At 38.1% G+C, this 19,455-nt stretch overlaps 1 protein-coding gene across 1 annotated transcript in view; it reads left to right on the forward strand.

The window, feature by feature from the left end:
- The first annotated feature begins 18,380 nt into the window (after positions 1 to 18,380).
- Positions 18,381 to 19,455, forward strand: part of LOC117317814 (cardioacceleratory peptide receptor-like) — a 118,816-nt gene continuing 117,741 nt past the window's right edge. The window contains exon 1 of the mRNA XM_033872757.1: positions 18,381 to 18,912. Within this exon, the coding sequence (XP_033728648.1) occupies positions 18,884 to 18,912 (29 nt within the window). The 5' untranslated portion in view covers positions 18,381 to 18,883. The remainder of the gene's footprint in view (positions 18,913 to 19,455) is intronic.

The raw sequence follows: 19,455 nt of genomic DNA on the forward strand, positions 1-19,455 counted from the left end.
GGCCCAGGGACTTGATATTGGGTCTGTAGCATGCTGGGATGAAGGGCTACTAAGTTTGTTAAAATAAATGACCGTGACCTTCATTCAAGGTCACATGGGTCAAATAGGCTATAATCTTCAAACGACTTCTTCTCAAAATCCAAGAGGCCAAGGGACTTGATATTGAGCCTGTAGCTTGCTGGGGTGAAGGACTACCAAGTTTGTTCTAATAAATGACCGTGACCTCCATTCAAGGTCACATGGGTAAAATAGGCTATAATCTTCAAACGACTTCTCCGCAATAACCAAAAGGCCCAGGGACTTGATATTGGGTCTGTAGCATGCTGGGATGAAGGGCTACTAAGTTTGTTAAAATAAATGACGTGACCTTCATTCAAGGTCACATGGGTCAAATAGGCTATAATCTTCAAAGGACTTCTTCTCAATAACCAAGAGGCCAAGGGACTTAATATTGAGCCTGTAGCATGCTGGAGTGAAGGGCTACCAAGTTTGTTCTAATAAATGACCTTGACCTCCATTCAAGGTCACATGGGTAAAATAGGCTATAATCTTCAAACGACTTCTCCGCAATAACCAAAAGGCCCAGGGACTTGATATTGGGCCTGTAGCATGCTGGGATGAAGGGCTACTAAGTTTGTTTAAATAAATGACCGAGACCTTCATTCAAGGTCACATGGGTCAAATAGGCTATAATCTTCAAACGACTTCTTCTCAATAACCAAGAGGCCCAGGGACTTGATATTGGGTCTGTAGCATGCTGGGATGAAGGGCTACCAAGTTTGTTCAAATAAATGACCTTGACCTTCATTCAAGGTCACATGGGTCAAATAGGCTATAATCTTCAAACGACTTCTTCTCAATAACCAAGAGGCCAAGGGACTTGATATTGAGCCTGTAGCTTGCTGGGGTGAAGGACTACCAAGTTTGTTCCAATATATGACCTTGACCTTCATTCAAGGTCGCATGTCTCAAATATGCATTTAATCTTAAGAAAACTTCTTCTCAATAAGCATCGGGCTCAGCGACCTGATATTGGGCCTGTAGCATACTGGGGTAAAGGGCTACCAAGTTTGTTCAAATAAATTACCTTGACCTTCATTCAAGGTCACATGGGTCAAATAGACTATAATCTTCAAACGACTTCTCCGCAATAACCAAAAGGCCCAGGGACTTGATATTGGGTCTGTAGCATGCTGGGATGAAGGGCTACTAAGTTTGTTAAAATAAATGACCGTGACCTTCATTCAAGGTCACATGGGTCAAATAGGCTATAATCTTCAAACGACTTCTTCTCAAAATCAAAGAGGCCAAGGGACTTGATATTGAGCCTGTAGCTTGCTGGGGTGAAGGACTACCAAGTTTGTTCTAATAAATGACCGTGACCTCCATTCAAGGTCACATGGGTAAAATAGGCTATAATCTTCAAACGACTTCTCCGCAATAACCAAAAGGCCCAGGGACTTGATATTGGGTCTGTAGCATGCTGGGATGAAGGGCTACTAAGTTTGTTAAAATAAATGACGTGACCTTCATTCAAGGTCACATGGGTCAAATAGGCTATAATCTTCAAACGACTTCTTCTCAAAATCAAAGAGGCCAAGGGACTTGATATTGAGCCTGTAGCTTGCTGGGGTGAAGGACTACCAAGTTTGTTCTAATAAATGACCGTGACCTCCATTCAAGGTCACATGGGTAAAATAGGCTATAATCTTCAAACGACTTCTCCGCAATAACCAAAAGGCCCAGGGACTTGATATTGGGTCTGTAGCATGCTGGGATGAAGGGCTACTAAGTTTGTTAAAATAAATGACGTGACCTTCATTCAAGGTCACATGGATCAAATAGGCTATAATCTTCAAAGGACTTCTCCGCAATAACCAAAAGGCCCAGGGACTTGATATTGGGCCTGTAGCATGCTGGGATGAAGGGCTACTAAGTTTGTTTAAATAAATGACCGAGACCTTCATTCAAGGTCACATGGGTCAAATAGGCTATAATCTTCAAACGACTTCTTCTCAATAACCAAGAGGCCAATGGACTTGATATTGAGCCTGTAGCATGCTGGAGTGAAGGGCTACCAAGTTTGTTCAAATAAATTACCTTGACCTTCATTCAAGGTCACATGAGTCAAATAGGCTATACTCTTCAAACGACTTCTTCTCAATAACCAAGAGGCCCAGGGACTTGATATTGGGTCTGTAGCATGCTGGGATGAAGGGCTACCAAGTTTGTTAAAATAAATGACCTTGACCTTCATTCAAGGTCACATGGGTCAAATAGGCTATAATCTTCAAACAACTTCTTCTCAATAACCAAGAGGCCAAGGGACTTGATATTGAGCCTGTAGCTTGCTGGGGTGAAGGACTACCAAGTTTGTTCTAATAAATGACCTTGACCTCCATTCAAGGTCACATGGGTCAAATAGGCTATAATCTTCAAACAACTTCGCAATAAGCATCGGGCCCAGCGACCTGATATTGGGCCTGTAGCATGCTGGGGTGAAGGGCTACCAAGTTTGTTCAAATAAATGACCTTGACCTTCATTGAAGGTCATATGGGTGAAATAGGTAAAACACTTCAAACAACTTCTTCTCGAAAAGCAATTGGCCCAGGTAAAAAACTTCAAACAACTTCTTCTCGAAAAGCAATTGGCCCAGGGACTTGATATTGGGCCTGTAGCATGCTGTGGTGAAGGGCTACCAAGTTTGTTAAAATAAATGACTGTGACCTTCATTCAAGGTCATATGAGTGAAATAGGTAAAAAACTTTAAACGACTTCTGCTTAATAACTGAGACACCCAGGGACTTGATATTGGGCCTGTTCAATGCTAGGGCAAAGGGCTACCAAGTTTGTTCAAATAAAAGACCTTGATCTTCATTCAAGGTCACATGGGTCCAATAGGCTATAAACTTCAGACAACTTCTTCTCAATAAGCAAGGGGCCCAGGGACTTGATATAAGGCCTGTAGCATGCTGGGGTGAAGGGCTACCAAGTTTTTTTTCAAATGAATGACCTTGACCTTCATTCAAGGTCACATGGGTCAAATAGGCAAAAATCTCTCAATTGATTTCTCAATAGCCTAAAGATTCCGAGACCTGATATTAGGCCAATAGTATGCTGGTTCATATGTATGACCTTGATCTACATTCAAGGCCACAGGGTTCAAATTTGTTGAAAAAAATTATATAATGATTTTTCTAAGATTAAGTGACAGATACCTTATATTAGGCCAAATAATATGCTGAAATGAATGGCTATAAAATCTATTTTTAAAAATTGATTGTTCAGCCAGTAAACAGTAAGTATTAACAAACCCAATATACCTGTAAAGGACATATTGAAATACCTAACCTGATATTCAAAATCAGGGAAAAAATATCTACTGGTGGCAAACACCAAAGGCTTTGTTGAGTAACCAGTTAGGCAGTTTTAACATGCATACTGGCTTACACGGGGACTTTAAGTTATAATTGATTTAACGACTTGTGTCATATCGTATTGCACACTACTGGTGTATAGGATGTAACTGACAAGCTAAATTGTGTCAAGAGGTATATACAGAGGTTGGATATTTTTCACATGTTTTCTTCAGTACATGTACAGCTTTGGGAACTTTGTTTAAACATTCTTGTCGCATGCAATCACCTCATTTTTAGCTCACCTGCCCGAAGGGCAAGTGAGCTTATGCCGTGGTGCGGCGTCCGTCGTCCGTCCGTCCGTCCGTCCGGCCGTCCGGCGTCAACTTTTTCATTCAAACAACTTCTTCTTAGTAACCAAGAGGCCCAGGGAGTTGATATTGGGCCTGCGGCATGCTGGGGTGAAGGGCTACAAAGTTTGTTCAAATAAATGACCTTGACCTTCATTCAAGGTCACATGGGTCAAATAGGCTATAATCTTCAAACGACTTCTTCTCTATAACCAAGAGGCCCAGGGACTTGATATTGGGCCTGTAGCATGCTGGGGTGAAGGGCTACAAAGTTTGTTCAAATAAATGACCTTGACCTTCATTCAAGGTCACATTGGTCAAATAGGCTATAATCTTCAAACGACTTCTTCTCAATAAACAAGAGGCCCAGGGAGTTGATATTAGGCCTGTAGCATGCTGGGGTGAAGGACTACAAAGTTTGTTCAAATGAATGACCTTGACTTTCATTCAAGGTCACATGGATCAAATAGGCTATAATCTTCAAACGACTTCTTCTTAATAACCAAGAGGCCCAGGGACTTGATATTGGGTCTGTAGCATGCTGGGGTGAAGGGATACAAAGTTTGTTCAAATAAATGACCTTGACCTTCATTCAAGGTCACATTGGTCAAATAGGCTATAATCTTCAAACGACTTCTTCTCAATAACCAAGAGGCCCAGGGACTTGATATTGGGCCTGTATCATGCTTGGGTGAAGGGCTACCAAGTTTGTTCAAATAAATGACCTTGACCTTCATTCAAGGTCACATTGGTCAAATAGGCTATAATCTTCAAACAACTTCTTCTCATTAACCAAGAGGCCGAAGGACTTGATATTGGGCCTGTAGCATGCTTGGGTGAAGGGCTACAAAGTTTGTTCAAATAAATGACCTTGACCTTCATTCTAGGTCACATTGGTCAAATAGGCTATAATCTTCAAACGACTTCTTCTCAATAAACAAGAGGCCCAGGGAGTTGATATTAGGCCTGTAGCATGCTGAGATGAAGGGATACAAAGTTTGTTCAAATAAATGACCTTGACCTTCATTCAAGGTCACATGGGTCAAATAGGCTATAATCTACAAACGACTTCTTCTCTATAATCAAGAGGCCCAGGGACTTGATATAAGGCCTGTAGCATGCTGGGGTGAAGGGCTACAAAGTTTGTTCAAATAAATGACCTTGACCTTCATTCAAGGTCACATTGGTCAAATAGGCTATAATCTTCAAACAACTTCTTCTCATTACCCAAGAGGCCAAAGGACTTGATATTGGGCCTGTAGCATGCTGGGGTGAAGGGCTACAAAGTTTGTTTAAATAAAAGACCTAGACCTTCATTCAAGGTCACATTGGTCAAATAGGCTATAATCTTCAAACGACTTCTTCTCAATAACCAAGAGGCCCAGAGACTTGATATTGGGCCTGTAGCATGCTGGGATGAAAGACTACCAAGTTTGTTCAAAGAAATCACCTTGACCTTCATTCAAGGTCACATTGGTCAATTAGGCTATAATCTTCAAACGACTTCTTCTCAATAACCAAGAGGCCCAAGGACTTGATATTGGGGACGTAGCATGCTGGGGTAAAGGGCTACAAAGTTTGTTCAAATAAATGACCTTGACCTTCATTCAAGGTCACATGGGTCAAATAGGCTATAATCTACAAACGACTTCTCAATAACCAAGAGGCCCAGGGACTTGATATTGGACCTGTAGCATGCTGGGGTGAAGGGCTACCAATTTTGTTCAAATAAATGACCTTGACTTTCATTCAAGGTCACATTGGTCATATAGGCTATAATCTTCAATTGACTTCTCCTTAATAACCAAACGGACCAGGGACTTGATATTAGGCTTTTAGCATGCTGGGTGAAGGGCTTCCAATTTTGTTTAAATAAATGACCTTGACCTACATTCAAGGTCACAGGTTTGAAATCAGCTTAAATCCGTAAACAATAATTTTGCGATAGCCAAGAGCCTCCGAGACCTGATATTAGGCAATAGATTGCCGGAATGAAGGACTAGAAAATTTATTAATAGGAATAAACCTAGCTTACTATGATATTTGAATAAAGAGGTAATCAGCATAGTATCTGTAGAAATGACCTCAATCAACTTCCAACGTTGCTGTAGAGCCAGGTGAGCGATACAGGCCCATTGGGCCTCTTGTTTATCGTGACACGGGGACGTCTAATAATGAATAAAAAATAGTTACTATTAAGATGGCTTGCATTCAACAGTGAGTTTGTTGGATGATGAATATTAATTAACAGTGTTCCTGTCCATGTGCTGTGATCTATCTGTGTGCCTACTTATAAGTGCTAGGCAAAATTGACAATTCCCATTTTGTTCCAGTCCAATTGAAAAAACAAAGTAGAAAAAATATGCTTCTGATATCGCGTGTATCGCCCAATCTAATTGTTTATAGGTTTTCAAGGTTAATGGCTTCTCTGGCCAATAAAGAGAATAGGAGAAAAATGACGCAACGCTAACATTATCTTAAAAATGGTAAAAATATCATGTACATGTATACATGAGAAATATATAGCCAATAACAAAAGTGATAGCCCAGAACCGATGTTTGTCTTGATTGATATTTATTATATTAACAACTCGACGTTAAAAAAATCCTCCTGGGAAATCACACCCGGTTACCCATAGTAATGTCTAGTCCATTCAACTATGTAAATACGTTATTGATTATAACTTGATGGTTTATGTAAAAACCATACTGTGTTTTTTAATCACGGGATACCCACAAGTTGAGAACTGCTGCTGGTTACGAAGATATATATGTGTATGAGGCATTGTCGGTGACTTGAAAAGTGAATACATAAATTGTCGATCATTAAATTGACAGTGATGCTTTTTGCAACGACGGGGCACCTCTCATCTAGATATATAGTCATTTGCTTGTGTCCAGTAATATTATAAAATATTATATTATATTATATTATATCGCATTACTAAGTATATAATACAGAAGCCTGTTTTAAATACCAGTGCTTTTTTGTGGGGTTTTTCGGTATCACTGGTGTAGCTAAAACGTGTGCGATTCTTAGGCGTTTCTTATTTTGAGGTATAGACCTAGCAAGGAGCGTGAGACGACACCGATACCAATAAGACAAGGGGTTGTCTCAAAGGCACTTTCCATTCCTGCACGTGCTCACCTTCGTGCTAAAATCACAGGGACTTGGCACGATTTTCCAACCAACAGTCCATGTATATATTTATTACATGTATAGATTGTCTATCATATTATGCATATATGGACGTTGAGCTAGGGATTAGTATCAAATCCCTGTAATAAAATATAACAACAAGTACCCTTCTCTGAATTATCTCTATTATCTGTTTTCGGATATGAGATGCTGTCGGATAAACAAGAAATATCTTCGTAACTGATAACCGGCAAAATTGATATCATTGTACATTTGAAAACCGTTAATTGTCGTATCAAACCAGAGGGACTAGTTAGTGCCGTGCATTCCCAACCTAAGGTTAACATGTATATATATTTATCTCCCCATAATCAAAAGCCGAACAAGCGCTTTTAAATAGATTTGTATAATGTTATGGATCGCTAATTACACTTGATCACATATCAATGCAGAAAGAAATATTTCATCTTTCCAACGAGTGTTGTACGAGTTACGACAACGAATTCGAAATATAGGTAGGTGAGGTATGTCACCAAATAATAGCTAATGATCCAAGGAAAATACAGATTTGGTACTGTGGCACTAAGATATTACTATGACCCATCTGTGATAAGAAAATCGCGTTAAAATCAACGAGCCATATATTTTTTTACACACATCAGCTACCATGTATTTAATGAAACCTGTTTGAATTCATATCCATGAAAATGAAAGTTTATCGAGTCATTTGTAGTACTGGCGGTTTTCAGTTTTGGAAATAGATGAAAGTCTGATGGAGCGAGATCAGGTGAATAAGGCGGATGCTCAATCAATTTAAAGCCACAATCGTGAATGGTAGCCATAGCAATGTCAGACTTGTGAACAGGAGCGTTGTCCTGACGGAATAACACACCTTTAGTGAGCTTTCCGTTTTTAACTTAAGTTTAATATTTTCCCGTAACTGCCTCAGAAGTGAAGCATAGTATTTGCCATTGATTGTTTGTCCCTTTTGGAGATAATCTATCAGCAGAATACCATCTGCATCTCAGACAATCGAAGCTATAACCTTTCCAGCTGATGGAACAGTCTTTAGCGAGGGAGAGCCAGTGTGCTTCCATTGTTTCGATTGTTGTTTGGCCTTTGAGTTAGAATGATGGACCCATGTTTTATCCATAGTGAAAAACCTCTGAAGAAAGTTTGCAGGATCTTACTCAAACATTTTAAGATTAGCACGCGATAATATGGGCCTGGAGGTGTGCTTCTGATCAACTGTCAGAAGTCTTGGTACCCATCGGGCCGAAAGCTTTCTCATTGCAAGATCCTCGGTCAGAATGAAATGTACGCTTTCCTGTGAAATGCCAACTCTACTGGCTATATATCTTTCTGTGACTCGTCTGTCGGTCATAACAATATCATGAACTTTATTGGCCATGTCAGGGGTTGCAACATTGACAGGCCTTCCAGGACGGGGGTCATCTTCAAGGCCCTGTCGGCCGCGCTTAAATTCCGCTACCCACCTTTTCACTGTAACATATGAAGGGGCGTCTTTCCCTAGTGTTGCTACCATATCATTATGGATATCCTTTAACCGTTTTTTTATACAAATATTGGATCACTGCTCTTCACCGATTTTGGCCATTTTGCAAAAGCCGCTTGTCTTGTTTACTTTAGAGTGCCACCTCGTCAATATAAGGTAACCAAATGAGACTAGTCCTCGGGTACACGCCCCTATATTTTCAGAGAAAAATATGCCTTAAAACGAATATCCTCGAGTATCCCCTTCAATACGTGGCTCACAACTTATCAATCATCCCTCGTACCTGTAGTTTGGCTCAGGTATGTGGGTACTTTTTGGAGGCACGGTAGTCTATAGTTGTACCGAAATCGACTACTTGACCGAAATGTCGCTAGTTTTACTTTAACAAGAAACTGAACTCCGTTGTGTTTCTGTTGTAAATGATTGTGTGGTAGAATAGTGCAAGATATGTCGTGTGTAAGTTATTAGCGCTGAAATGGTTGCTCACCAGGGAGTTAATAAAGGTAGATTGCTGGTTGATAAAGGCCCGATACCTTCGGATAACAAATTGTGAGCCGCCTTCATGACGGCTATGTTGTTGTGATATGGCGGTTTATAAAACATCAAATTATAATTAAATAATTATTAATCATGTAAATAACTATCGAAAACATATGTTTCTTTTTTCAGCTAACTATGTGACTGTATGTGTTGGAAATTAATGGATCGTGTAGCCTAGGACTATAGTTCTGTAACAAAATCTAACACCAGGCGAAGATAATTTCAAATGATTAAACTGAATAAAAACAAAATATTGTTAAATCTTACAAAACTAACAAATACTCGCAATTTATTTTTATGGGAAAAGAACCTTACGTTGAGCAGCTAGTGCGGACAATGTATCGACTGTAGAACGTTATAATTCTACTCTTGTTCCTGTTGCGTGATTGTAAGGGGCGTTTGTTTGCTTGTTTGTTAGGTTTAAATTATCGCCCCGTAAATAGTACGTAATCGCGTGTATATTTGTTAAGCTCTGTAAGATTAAACTGAACTTCAAAGTTTTTCGATAACCCCCCTCCCCCTCCCCGGCAAGTTCCGGTTTCATGTTCCACCTTGGTGATTTGATGATGTACAGTAGTAGAAGTTAACACTAACCCTAACCAGATACAGAGGCCTGAGCCACTTCCTACCATTGCCTATCCTCGGTATACATTTTCCTACCATTGCTATCCTCGGTATACATTTTCCTACCATTGTCATCCTCGGTATACATTTTCCTACCATTGCCTATCCTCGGTATACATTTTCCTACCATTGTCATCCTCGGTATACATTTTCCTACCATTGTCATCCTCGGTACACATTTTCCTACTATTGTTATCCTCGGTATACATTTTCCTACCATTGCTATCCTCGGTATACATTTTCCTACCATTGTCATCCTCGGTACACATTTTCCTACTATTGTCATCCTCGGTACACATTTTCCTACCATTGCTATCCTCGGTATACATTTTCCTACTATTGTTATCCTCGGTATACATTTTCCTACCATTGTCATCCTCGGTACACATTTTCCTATCATTGATATCCTCGGTATACATTTTCCTACCATTGCCATCCTCGGTATACATTTTCCTACCATTGCTATCCTCGGTATACATTTTCCTACCATTGCTATCCTCGGTATACATTTTCTTACCATTGATATCCTCGGTATACATTTTCCTACCATTGTTATCCTCGGTATACATTTTCCTACCATTGCTATCCTCGGTATACATTTTCCTACTATTGCTATCCTCGGTATACATTTTCCTACCATTGCTATCCTCGGTATACATTTTCCTACCATTGCTATCCTCGGTATACATTTTGGACCACAATCTATCTAAACAGTGTCTGACAGAATGTATAATTTAGTTTGATCCCGTTTTCCTTTATATTTCAAATGTTTTACTGATATGTCCGTCACCCGCTTGGTGTTGATTTTTATATCCCCTTTTATAATAACCTTAAAGTTGTTCAGAGTGTTTCGTCTTCTGCCATCTTGTCAGAAAATGTTGGTTAATTTGCATATTTTGAGGTCAGAGTACAGTATGCAGGGAAGTCCCTTGTTCTATAACTCGACAAAAAATCATGTTGCTGGATTGTGATTGAATGTTATGTCAAGCAGGAGCGTTGATTTAGGGTCGGTGTCATAGTTGAGCTAAGTGAGAATGTTTATATTACTAAAGTAGGCACTATGAAAAGGAAAAACAGAATCATCTAATAATATGAGATTTTTTTTTTTTATTTCAAATTCGTTCAGTTTCACTGAATCAAAACACTGGGTGGTGTATGCAGCACGATATGACGTTATGCTAATTATGACGTCACTTTTAAAATTGCTGCGGAATGGTGCCAGATAGATTAGCAAACAGAAAAACATCTAGAGAAACCACGTACGCGAATAGTTTTGTTGTACTATTATTTCTGTGCCGTCGTGTTGAAAACAATATACTGTAAAACCCCTTAACGAGGATCAGAGGCGTACAAACTCATTACCCCGCCAATAACAGCCGTCCGACAACATAATTAACTACTCGTATCAATAAGACGAAGACTATCTCTAGTGTTTCCAAATGTATGTGCCAACCCATGTCTGCATATGTTATCATACTTGAGATATGGCTTGGACCAAGGTCTTATTGGAATTTATTCACAACAATGTATTCTCTTTGTAGCTTATCGGCATAATTTTGCAACTTAAGATAATTAGTGGTATGGTGGCCGGTGTAACGTTGAAAATGGACCCCCGTGGAAATTGGAACCCGGTTCCATTTTCAACGTTGAAAATGGAACCGGGATGCCGTGGAAAACTGACCCTCCTGTTGAAAATGGACCCCATCAGGTCTCTCTTTTCCACGTGTAGCCTGTTGAAAACGGAACCGGTTGAAAAGTGAGCCACATGTACATGTTTTATACAAGTCTGTATACAATTAAACAAGCATACAATTTTGATCGATATTGATTACCAATTCGATCTTTGGTGACTCATATAATGACCTTTGGTATATCTTCAAACTGTAGTATAATATGCATATAAAATGTATATACTATTGATCAATATTGGTAAAACATTTGACCTTTGACCTTTGGTGACCCATATTATGACCTTTGGCATAACTTATCACTATGATAAGATATTCATCTAACACGTACACGATATTGCTCGACACTGATTGACAATTTGACCTGTGACCTTTGGTGACCCATTTAATGACCTTTGATATATGTTCAAACTGTAGTATAATATGCATATAAAATGTATAAGATATTGATCAACTATGGTAAACAATTTGATCTTTGACCTTTGGTGACCCATATTATGACCTATGGTATAACTTATCACTATGATAAATTATTCTTCTAACACGTACACGATATTGATCGACACTGATTGACAATTAGACCTGTGACCTTTGGTGACCCATATAATGACCTTTGGTATATCTTCAAACTGTAATAGGATATGCATATAAAACGTATGATATGATCGACACGGATAAACAATTTGTCCTATTAAACGTTCGGTTATTTATTCATAAACTGAGATCCGCTGTAACATTTGAATATGGAACCGGTGTAATTTTAAACATATAATATGGAAATGGGTCAGTATGTTGTGGGGTCCATTTTCAACGTTGAATATGGAACCGTGTCATTTTAAACATATAATATGGCAATGGATCAGTATGTTGTGGGGTCCATTTTCAACGCTGAATATGGAACCGGGTTAATTTTTTTATGTAATTGGTAAAGGTTGATCATATTTTATTTTCGATGATCCTAACTTGGGAACCTATTGAACGTTGAATACGAAACCAATGTCATTTGTTTTTTTTTAATATTTGATACGTAAATGGTTCGACACGTTACGGGGGCCCATTTTCTACGTTTCAAATATTACACCCGGTCATTAAGAGTAATTATGATATTGAATATCATATTCCAATGTAAATGTTCAACGATGAACATGACCCACGTTATCCTTCTTTTGTTGGATTAGATACAATGACACTTTGACTGATTATATTCTAAGTATGGGTATGAAAACATCAATATGATGTGGTTTCACTGATAGTTTGTATAGTGAATTGATTACGTTTTTGCATTCTTGGCTGGTGTACAGTTGTGTATGTATGTATTTTTTCTGTCGTTACAAACATTTAGTATCCAGGCATGCTCCCAAGCGGACAACTTTTATTTAACAAAACGAAACTATGAAGACCATATATCTGTGTTTAACAGTTTATTAATCCCTTTACAACCAGGAAATTAGGTTGGAAAGGATAATACTGTTTTTGTTATATTATTTGCGATATATGCTGCAACTAATATCAAAGTAAGTTATTTGTCCTTTTAAACACAACTTAACCAATCATATCCATATACATAATGAAAATCACATAAAATCAACAATATCAATCAGTCCCGCCATTTATACAAAATTGAACCATGTTCACCCAATTTTAAATAATCCTGACATTCATATAGAGTAAGATACATTTTTAAAGCATTTACTAAATTCCCCATGGGAACCGCCCCTCAGACCCCAGGTGGGTCAGATCAACTGCGTATACAAATGAATTTCCCTTCACCCAAGAGAACTTCAAACCAATATCCTGTTCCTCCTTAAGAAGAAGACGGATTTAAAGAATTTACTACACTTCCCCTATTTGGTCTTAGTCCTCTGACCCTCGGGTCAGTCTAATATTTTCTATAAAAGTAAAGTATCTTTACCCAATGATGCTTCAGACTACATTTGGACAATATCGTGTAATTCTTACAGAAGAAGAAGCATTTTTAAAGAATTTGCTATATTAATCCTATTGGACGCCGCTCCTCCAATCCCTGGGAGGCCTGACTCACTGTTTTACAAATTGGTTTCCTTTCCTTTCATCCAAGAATGGTTATGACCAAATATGGAACAAAACATTTCATTCCAACAGAAGAAGTAGGATTTTAAGGAAATCGCTACATTGGGCCCGTCCCTCAGGCCCCTGAGGAGACAGACCTATCATTTATACAAAGTTAATTTCCCTTCATCCAGGTATATTTCAGACCAAATATATTGGACAAATGCTTTCATTACTATGGACTAAGTAGAATTTTAACGAGGTTGCTTTATTTTCCCCATTGGACCTCACCCATCTGGCCTGTTTATACAAACTGATTCCCCTTTACCCAAAGATTTTTTTTTTACCAAATATGGAAGAACTTTTCATTCTTATGAGAAATTGTAATATGTCCTATTTGTCATATTTGGTCCCGTCTATCATGCTCCTTGGGAGTCAAACATACTGTTTATAAAACAATGGTTCAACTCTGCCCAGGGATGTTTCAGACCAATTTTGGTCAAAACCGGCTCTGTGGTTCATGATTAGTAGTGATTTAAAAGAAAAGTTAAGCTAACGGACGGACAACGGATAATGGATGACGTAGACGGACGCTGCACCATGACATAAGCTCAATTTGCCTTCGCAATACCATAAATTTAGAATATGAGACTTTGCGTCAGCAGTGGCGTCATTGGTAACTACAGTAAACATTGTATATAAAGTCATCGTCACATTAATTAAGTATGGAAAAAGACGTCATAAGTAAATATATATACATGTACATTATATAACATGGGACATATCGACATCGGTAACAGTGTAGCATAATTATGAAATATTTTACTGAAAATGACCCCGATTCCATATTCAACGTTGAAAATGGACCCCACGACATACTGACCCATTTCAATATTATTTACTGAAAATGACCCCGGTTCCATATTCAACGTTGAATATGGACCCCTCAATATACTGACCCATTTCCATATCATTAGTTTAAAATGACCCCGGTTCCATATTCAACGTTGAAAATGGACCCCACGACATACTGACCCACTTCCATATTATTCACTGAAAATGACTCCGGTTCCATATTCAACGTTGAAAATGGACCCCACAATATACTGACCCATTTCCATATCATTAGTTTAAAATGACCCCGGTCCCATATTCATCGTTGAAAATGGACCGCACGACATACTGACCCATTTCCATATTATTTACTGAAAATGACCCCGGTTCCATATTCAACGTTGAAAATGGACCCCACGACATACTGACCCATTTCAATATATTTTATTTTTAAATGACGCGGTTCCATATTCAACGTTGATAAACAAGGTCATTATCAGGTTTAATTAAGGTCACGGGTCAAATTATCAATCAATGTCGATAAATGGTATACATGTATAGGGACATCTTATTTAAAGTGATGATAATGGTCATTATCAGGGTCACCAGATGTCACGAGTTAAAGTGTTAATCAATGTACATAATTATTATATACACTTTATATACACTTCTCATAACAGCCTAATGTGATATCAAAGGTCACTTAAGGTCACGGGCCATTTTATTTTACCATTGGCCTTCAATAACGATTATACATTGTAGCATGTAAGCATATCTTATCTCAACGTCTATGACAATATACATGTGTAAACTGGTACCGATATTCAATACTTTTATGTGGTTCAATATTCAACGGGGTCCATTTTCAACGGGTATGTAAAGAAAATTTAATATTTGGTTCCGTTTTCCACGGCATCCCGGTTCCATTTTCAACGTTGAAAATGGACCCGGGTTCCATTTTCCACGGGGGTCCATTTTCAACATTACACCGGTATGGATCATTGAGGAAATGCATATAGTATATCCGAAAACGTTGTTTGATGGTATTTGTGATGCTCCTGAAATGTAGTATATATACAGTGCTAGAGTTTTGACGGAGAATGTGTTCACCTGAAACTTGCATTTTCACGCATGATTTGCCGAAGTTAAGATTAACAAATTATATGTCAACAGCAAGACCCATGATACATACTAATAATTGATAAAGCGGTTTCTGTTCCATTGCATCAAATAAGTCATTTTTAAAAATGGTTTGTGAAACTGGATATACTATTTACATGAACCTTAGATAGACGTATGGTATATATATACAAAGATTCAAAAAATGATTCAAAGGAATTGAGAAGTCATTGAATCTATGACCGCTTACCAAAACACTTGGCATCGTTTGATAGAAAGATGGATGTTATGCTTTTCTTTCTTTAACTTGTACCCACAGCATAGTGTTGACGTACGATATGATGTCTGTCGATCTATAACGAGATTGATCTCTCAAAAATATATTTTAGGAAAAGTTGGAAGAACTGCGTTATTGTTCAATAGAATAACTGGTTTTGTTTGAGAATAGCCATTTGGCAAAATTTGCCAAAGTTCGGAATTCCACTCCGAGCCTTGACGGGACCGACCAAGGTGTAGCGATTTTCCTTTACAATTTTACTGCCTCACAGGAGAATAACCTGCAAGCTCAATCGGATGATGTCATCATTAGAATACCAAGTGAAATAGAAGCTTGTTAAGAAAAAAAAGTCTTTCGAAATGAAAAGAAATTGGTATTTAAAATGGAACTCTGAAAGATGGGTCTTTTTTTGTCTTTGCTGTTGCTTTATCCAAAACTCCCATTAACAGATTTCATTATTAACGTCTCGCTGAATCACCCGCGGTATTTCTGATCCGTTCGCATACATGAACCAAGCGACAGCAGCAGATTTTTTTTTATCTTATTTTTACAGGAGAATGGATTCTTTGTTGAAGAGAATTAATGACAGGCATAATTGATATAAGGTCAAGGTCGCGAGGACACACCAAGTGCATGTCACGCCTTTTACTGCATACTTTCACCAATATGACCCGATCCCTAGTACATGTACGGATGATGTCATTTACGTCATAATAGACTCGGAAGGGCCTTGTTTGCATGCTCTCTTGTTTGATGTTTGTTCCTTCTGTGTTATGGTCATCAACTCGAACGGCCAGGATGACCTAAAGCCATCGTACTTCGTCCGTCGTCGTCCGCCGTCAACCGTCCGCCGTCAGCCACGGCGGCCATTTTGTAACATGATTGCACAGTCACGGTTTTCCTGAACAGCACCCTGTTTTAAACTTCTTAGTTTCACCTTTGGCATTCAGCTCAAACTTTATAAAGTGATCCTGAGGTGATCCTGACCAACTGTTGTTATTTTTTGGGCCGGTCTGAAGTCAAATATGGCTTCCATTTTGAAAACCGTTTCAAGCTCCTAAACTATCACTAATGGAAGTTAGATGGTGTTATTTTAAGTTTGTCCAAAATCCAAGATGACCGCCATGGTTGTAATCTTGAATAACACATCTCAAATTTCTTGCTATGTTCCATCAGTGATTCAGCTCAGACTTGCATGAAATATCTTTATTTTTTGGGTTGATGATCAATCAAAGATGACCGCCCTTGCCGGCAGTACCGCTATACCACTGGGTACTGAGTATGTATATTACAATATTACAAGGATCTTATGGGTCAAGCATACACTAGAAGCATACATCTCGAACACAGGAGAAACTGACTGACTGGTATGTTCGTAGTGTGTCTCAACTTCATAGTGCAACCTCACTGAAGTAAACAACCGAACACACCCAGCAGAACTCCCTATCCGGTCACTGGCGAACCAGTGGTTCACCTCCCAAAATGCTGGTCGTTTAGCAGGAGTACTAATGGGTCTTCATGGACAGAACCCAAAGCCTTGCACAAAGCAATCTAATGAAAATCCAATTAAGGAGTCAAATCACAGGATTTAATATGACCAACAGTACCCATCCGTTTAATATTTGGAGCAACAAATACGTAAATACACTTCAAACAGCATTTATGATTTCTCATCGAGTTTTACAGAATTTGAGCAGAAATTTGTGTTATCTAAGTTGATAGTGACACAGAAACAACAATGAACATGCTAAAAATACATTTTGTGAGACATGCATTTTGTTGATTCATGCATGAAATGCAAATCTATCTGATGATAACTTGACATGACATTCATCCAACTGCGTTCATAACCCAATGAAATCATATAACACAGAGTACCACACAAATGAATGTAACTCGAATGTCTGAAGAAGACGGACTGAGAGTGACGGCAGTCTTCGGTCTACTCTATAACGTGATTTTTCATATCATGAAAACAAACTAAAATGGAAAAAATGAATTGGAAATGCAGACAGCAAATCTCCCAAACAATAAATATTTTAAAGATAACACACGAAATTTACATAGCAGAAACCGTAGCAACAGTGATAGCGACACATTAGATTAAAAAAGTGCTACACATATGGCCTAAGATCTTAACCTGTTCCGTGACATAAACATGTTAAACTTCTAGGTTTACGTTCGATCGATGCTCTCTGTCATTCAAACAGTGTACACTCTCATATAGACAGAATAGGCTCCCGCTGAACTAGCCCATTGATACAGAGGCTGAATACAGTGGCAGTAAACGCGATGCTCTCTATCATACCAGTCGTTCACTTATATATTCCTGAAACTCGATACACAGTTTATTGAATCGCTGCATTTTGGAAAGCAAGGGATACGCTCATCTTCTCTGTTTCAATTTACTAGTTTTAAATTATATCATTCGCATGATAACTGTTTAAATATATACACACAAAAAATCGTAATTTCGAAATTGTCTCCAGAAATCTCGGTATTTCATAAGTGCAAGTATATTTGATATCGATAGCTATCTTAAGATTAAGTTCCGGTATTTTAGATAAGTAATTATTTATATATTTTAATTTTATATGAATGAGTAACTTTGCTCAAGTTTTCGTATAATCGATATTTCTGGTGAATTAAACTTTTTCATAATCTTTTGATATACTTCCGTTAGAATTAAAATCTCGTTCCTCGCGATTTTAAGCAGAATTGTAATGCACTAGATAGGTAAAGATGATGCATACTACCTCTAACTTGTTATGTCGGTTTGGGATTTGACATGTTTCCATCTTGTCATGCCAGAGTAAATTCCATGCCGTTAACATGTATATACTGCCTGGTCGATTATATAGACGCGCGTGTACTCCAGTGTGGCTATAGCTGGTTAGTAGTACCGGGAGGTCATCCTAGTCCTGAGCATATTACAGTGCAGAGTATGGAACTGAAGTGCTAATTACCTGTCGAAATTTTTATCATGTAAACTGTTTGATGTTTAGAGATTCTCTCTTCACATACAGAAAGTGGAAATATTCAGTTAGTGTCGGTTGACAATAACATCTTTCAATTCAAACATAAAAGCTTGGATCATCTGTGAAAATACAACAGCTGTGCTCATCAGTAGACTTTTATTAACGCTAATGTTGGTTTGATGTCGTAGTTTTTTAAAGGAATTATTCACAGGAGTTATGGGCACCATAGCATAAGTAAAACGAGTTTTCATAATACCTGTACATTGGATGAGAGGTACATCGTTGATGGACGGAAGTACCTGTTTTTAAAATATAAATCGACAGAGGGGAAATTTCGGAACGATATCATACGCTTTGGACAATAATCTAATAGACGTAGCGAAAATGGATTTTACAACTGAGAGCAGTGATTTAAACACTACTGGAGCTATTAATGGCACCGACACTTTCTTCTTCTACAAGGTAAGTCAGCAAAAGCTACTCACCTATTCTTCTCTTACAGGGTGGACATAATACTTTCCAACAAATTAACGAAACATTCTGACATTTATAGAATATTTCAATACATTTCTCTTTTTAAGGGTTAATCGACAAATAACACAACTTGTTCTGACATGTTCTTCTCTTACGAATAAATAATTGTTAATATTTTGGAGTTTTTTATACACTAAATCACAACAACATAGCCGTTTCAAAGCAGTTTACAAATAATTCTTCAAAGACAACAAATTTACGAACATTTCTGAAATATTCTTCTTTTGCAACGTGCATGTAAGTTGGCAACTGGCACTGACAAACACTTCCTTCATTTAAATCTTTCAAATAAATTGACCAATGGAACTGACCTGTTCTACAATTAAAAGGAACGTGATTTAACATTTTTGGTGTTTAACTTCAATTTTCTTGACGCACAACACGTTGAAATACTGCTTTGGATGCAAATAATAATTTCCTATGTCAAAATAAAACTATAAACTTGATTGTGTTATCAAACTCATAGGTCAT

This window comes from Pecten maximus, chromosome 19, assembly GCF_902652985.1.
Source record: "Pecten maximus chromosome 19, xPecMax1.1, whole genome shotgun sequence".
Lineage (NCBI taxonomy): Eukaryota > Metazoa > Mollusca > Bivalvia > Pectinida > Pectinidae > Pecten > Pecten maximus.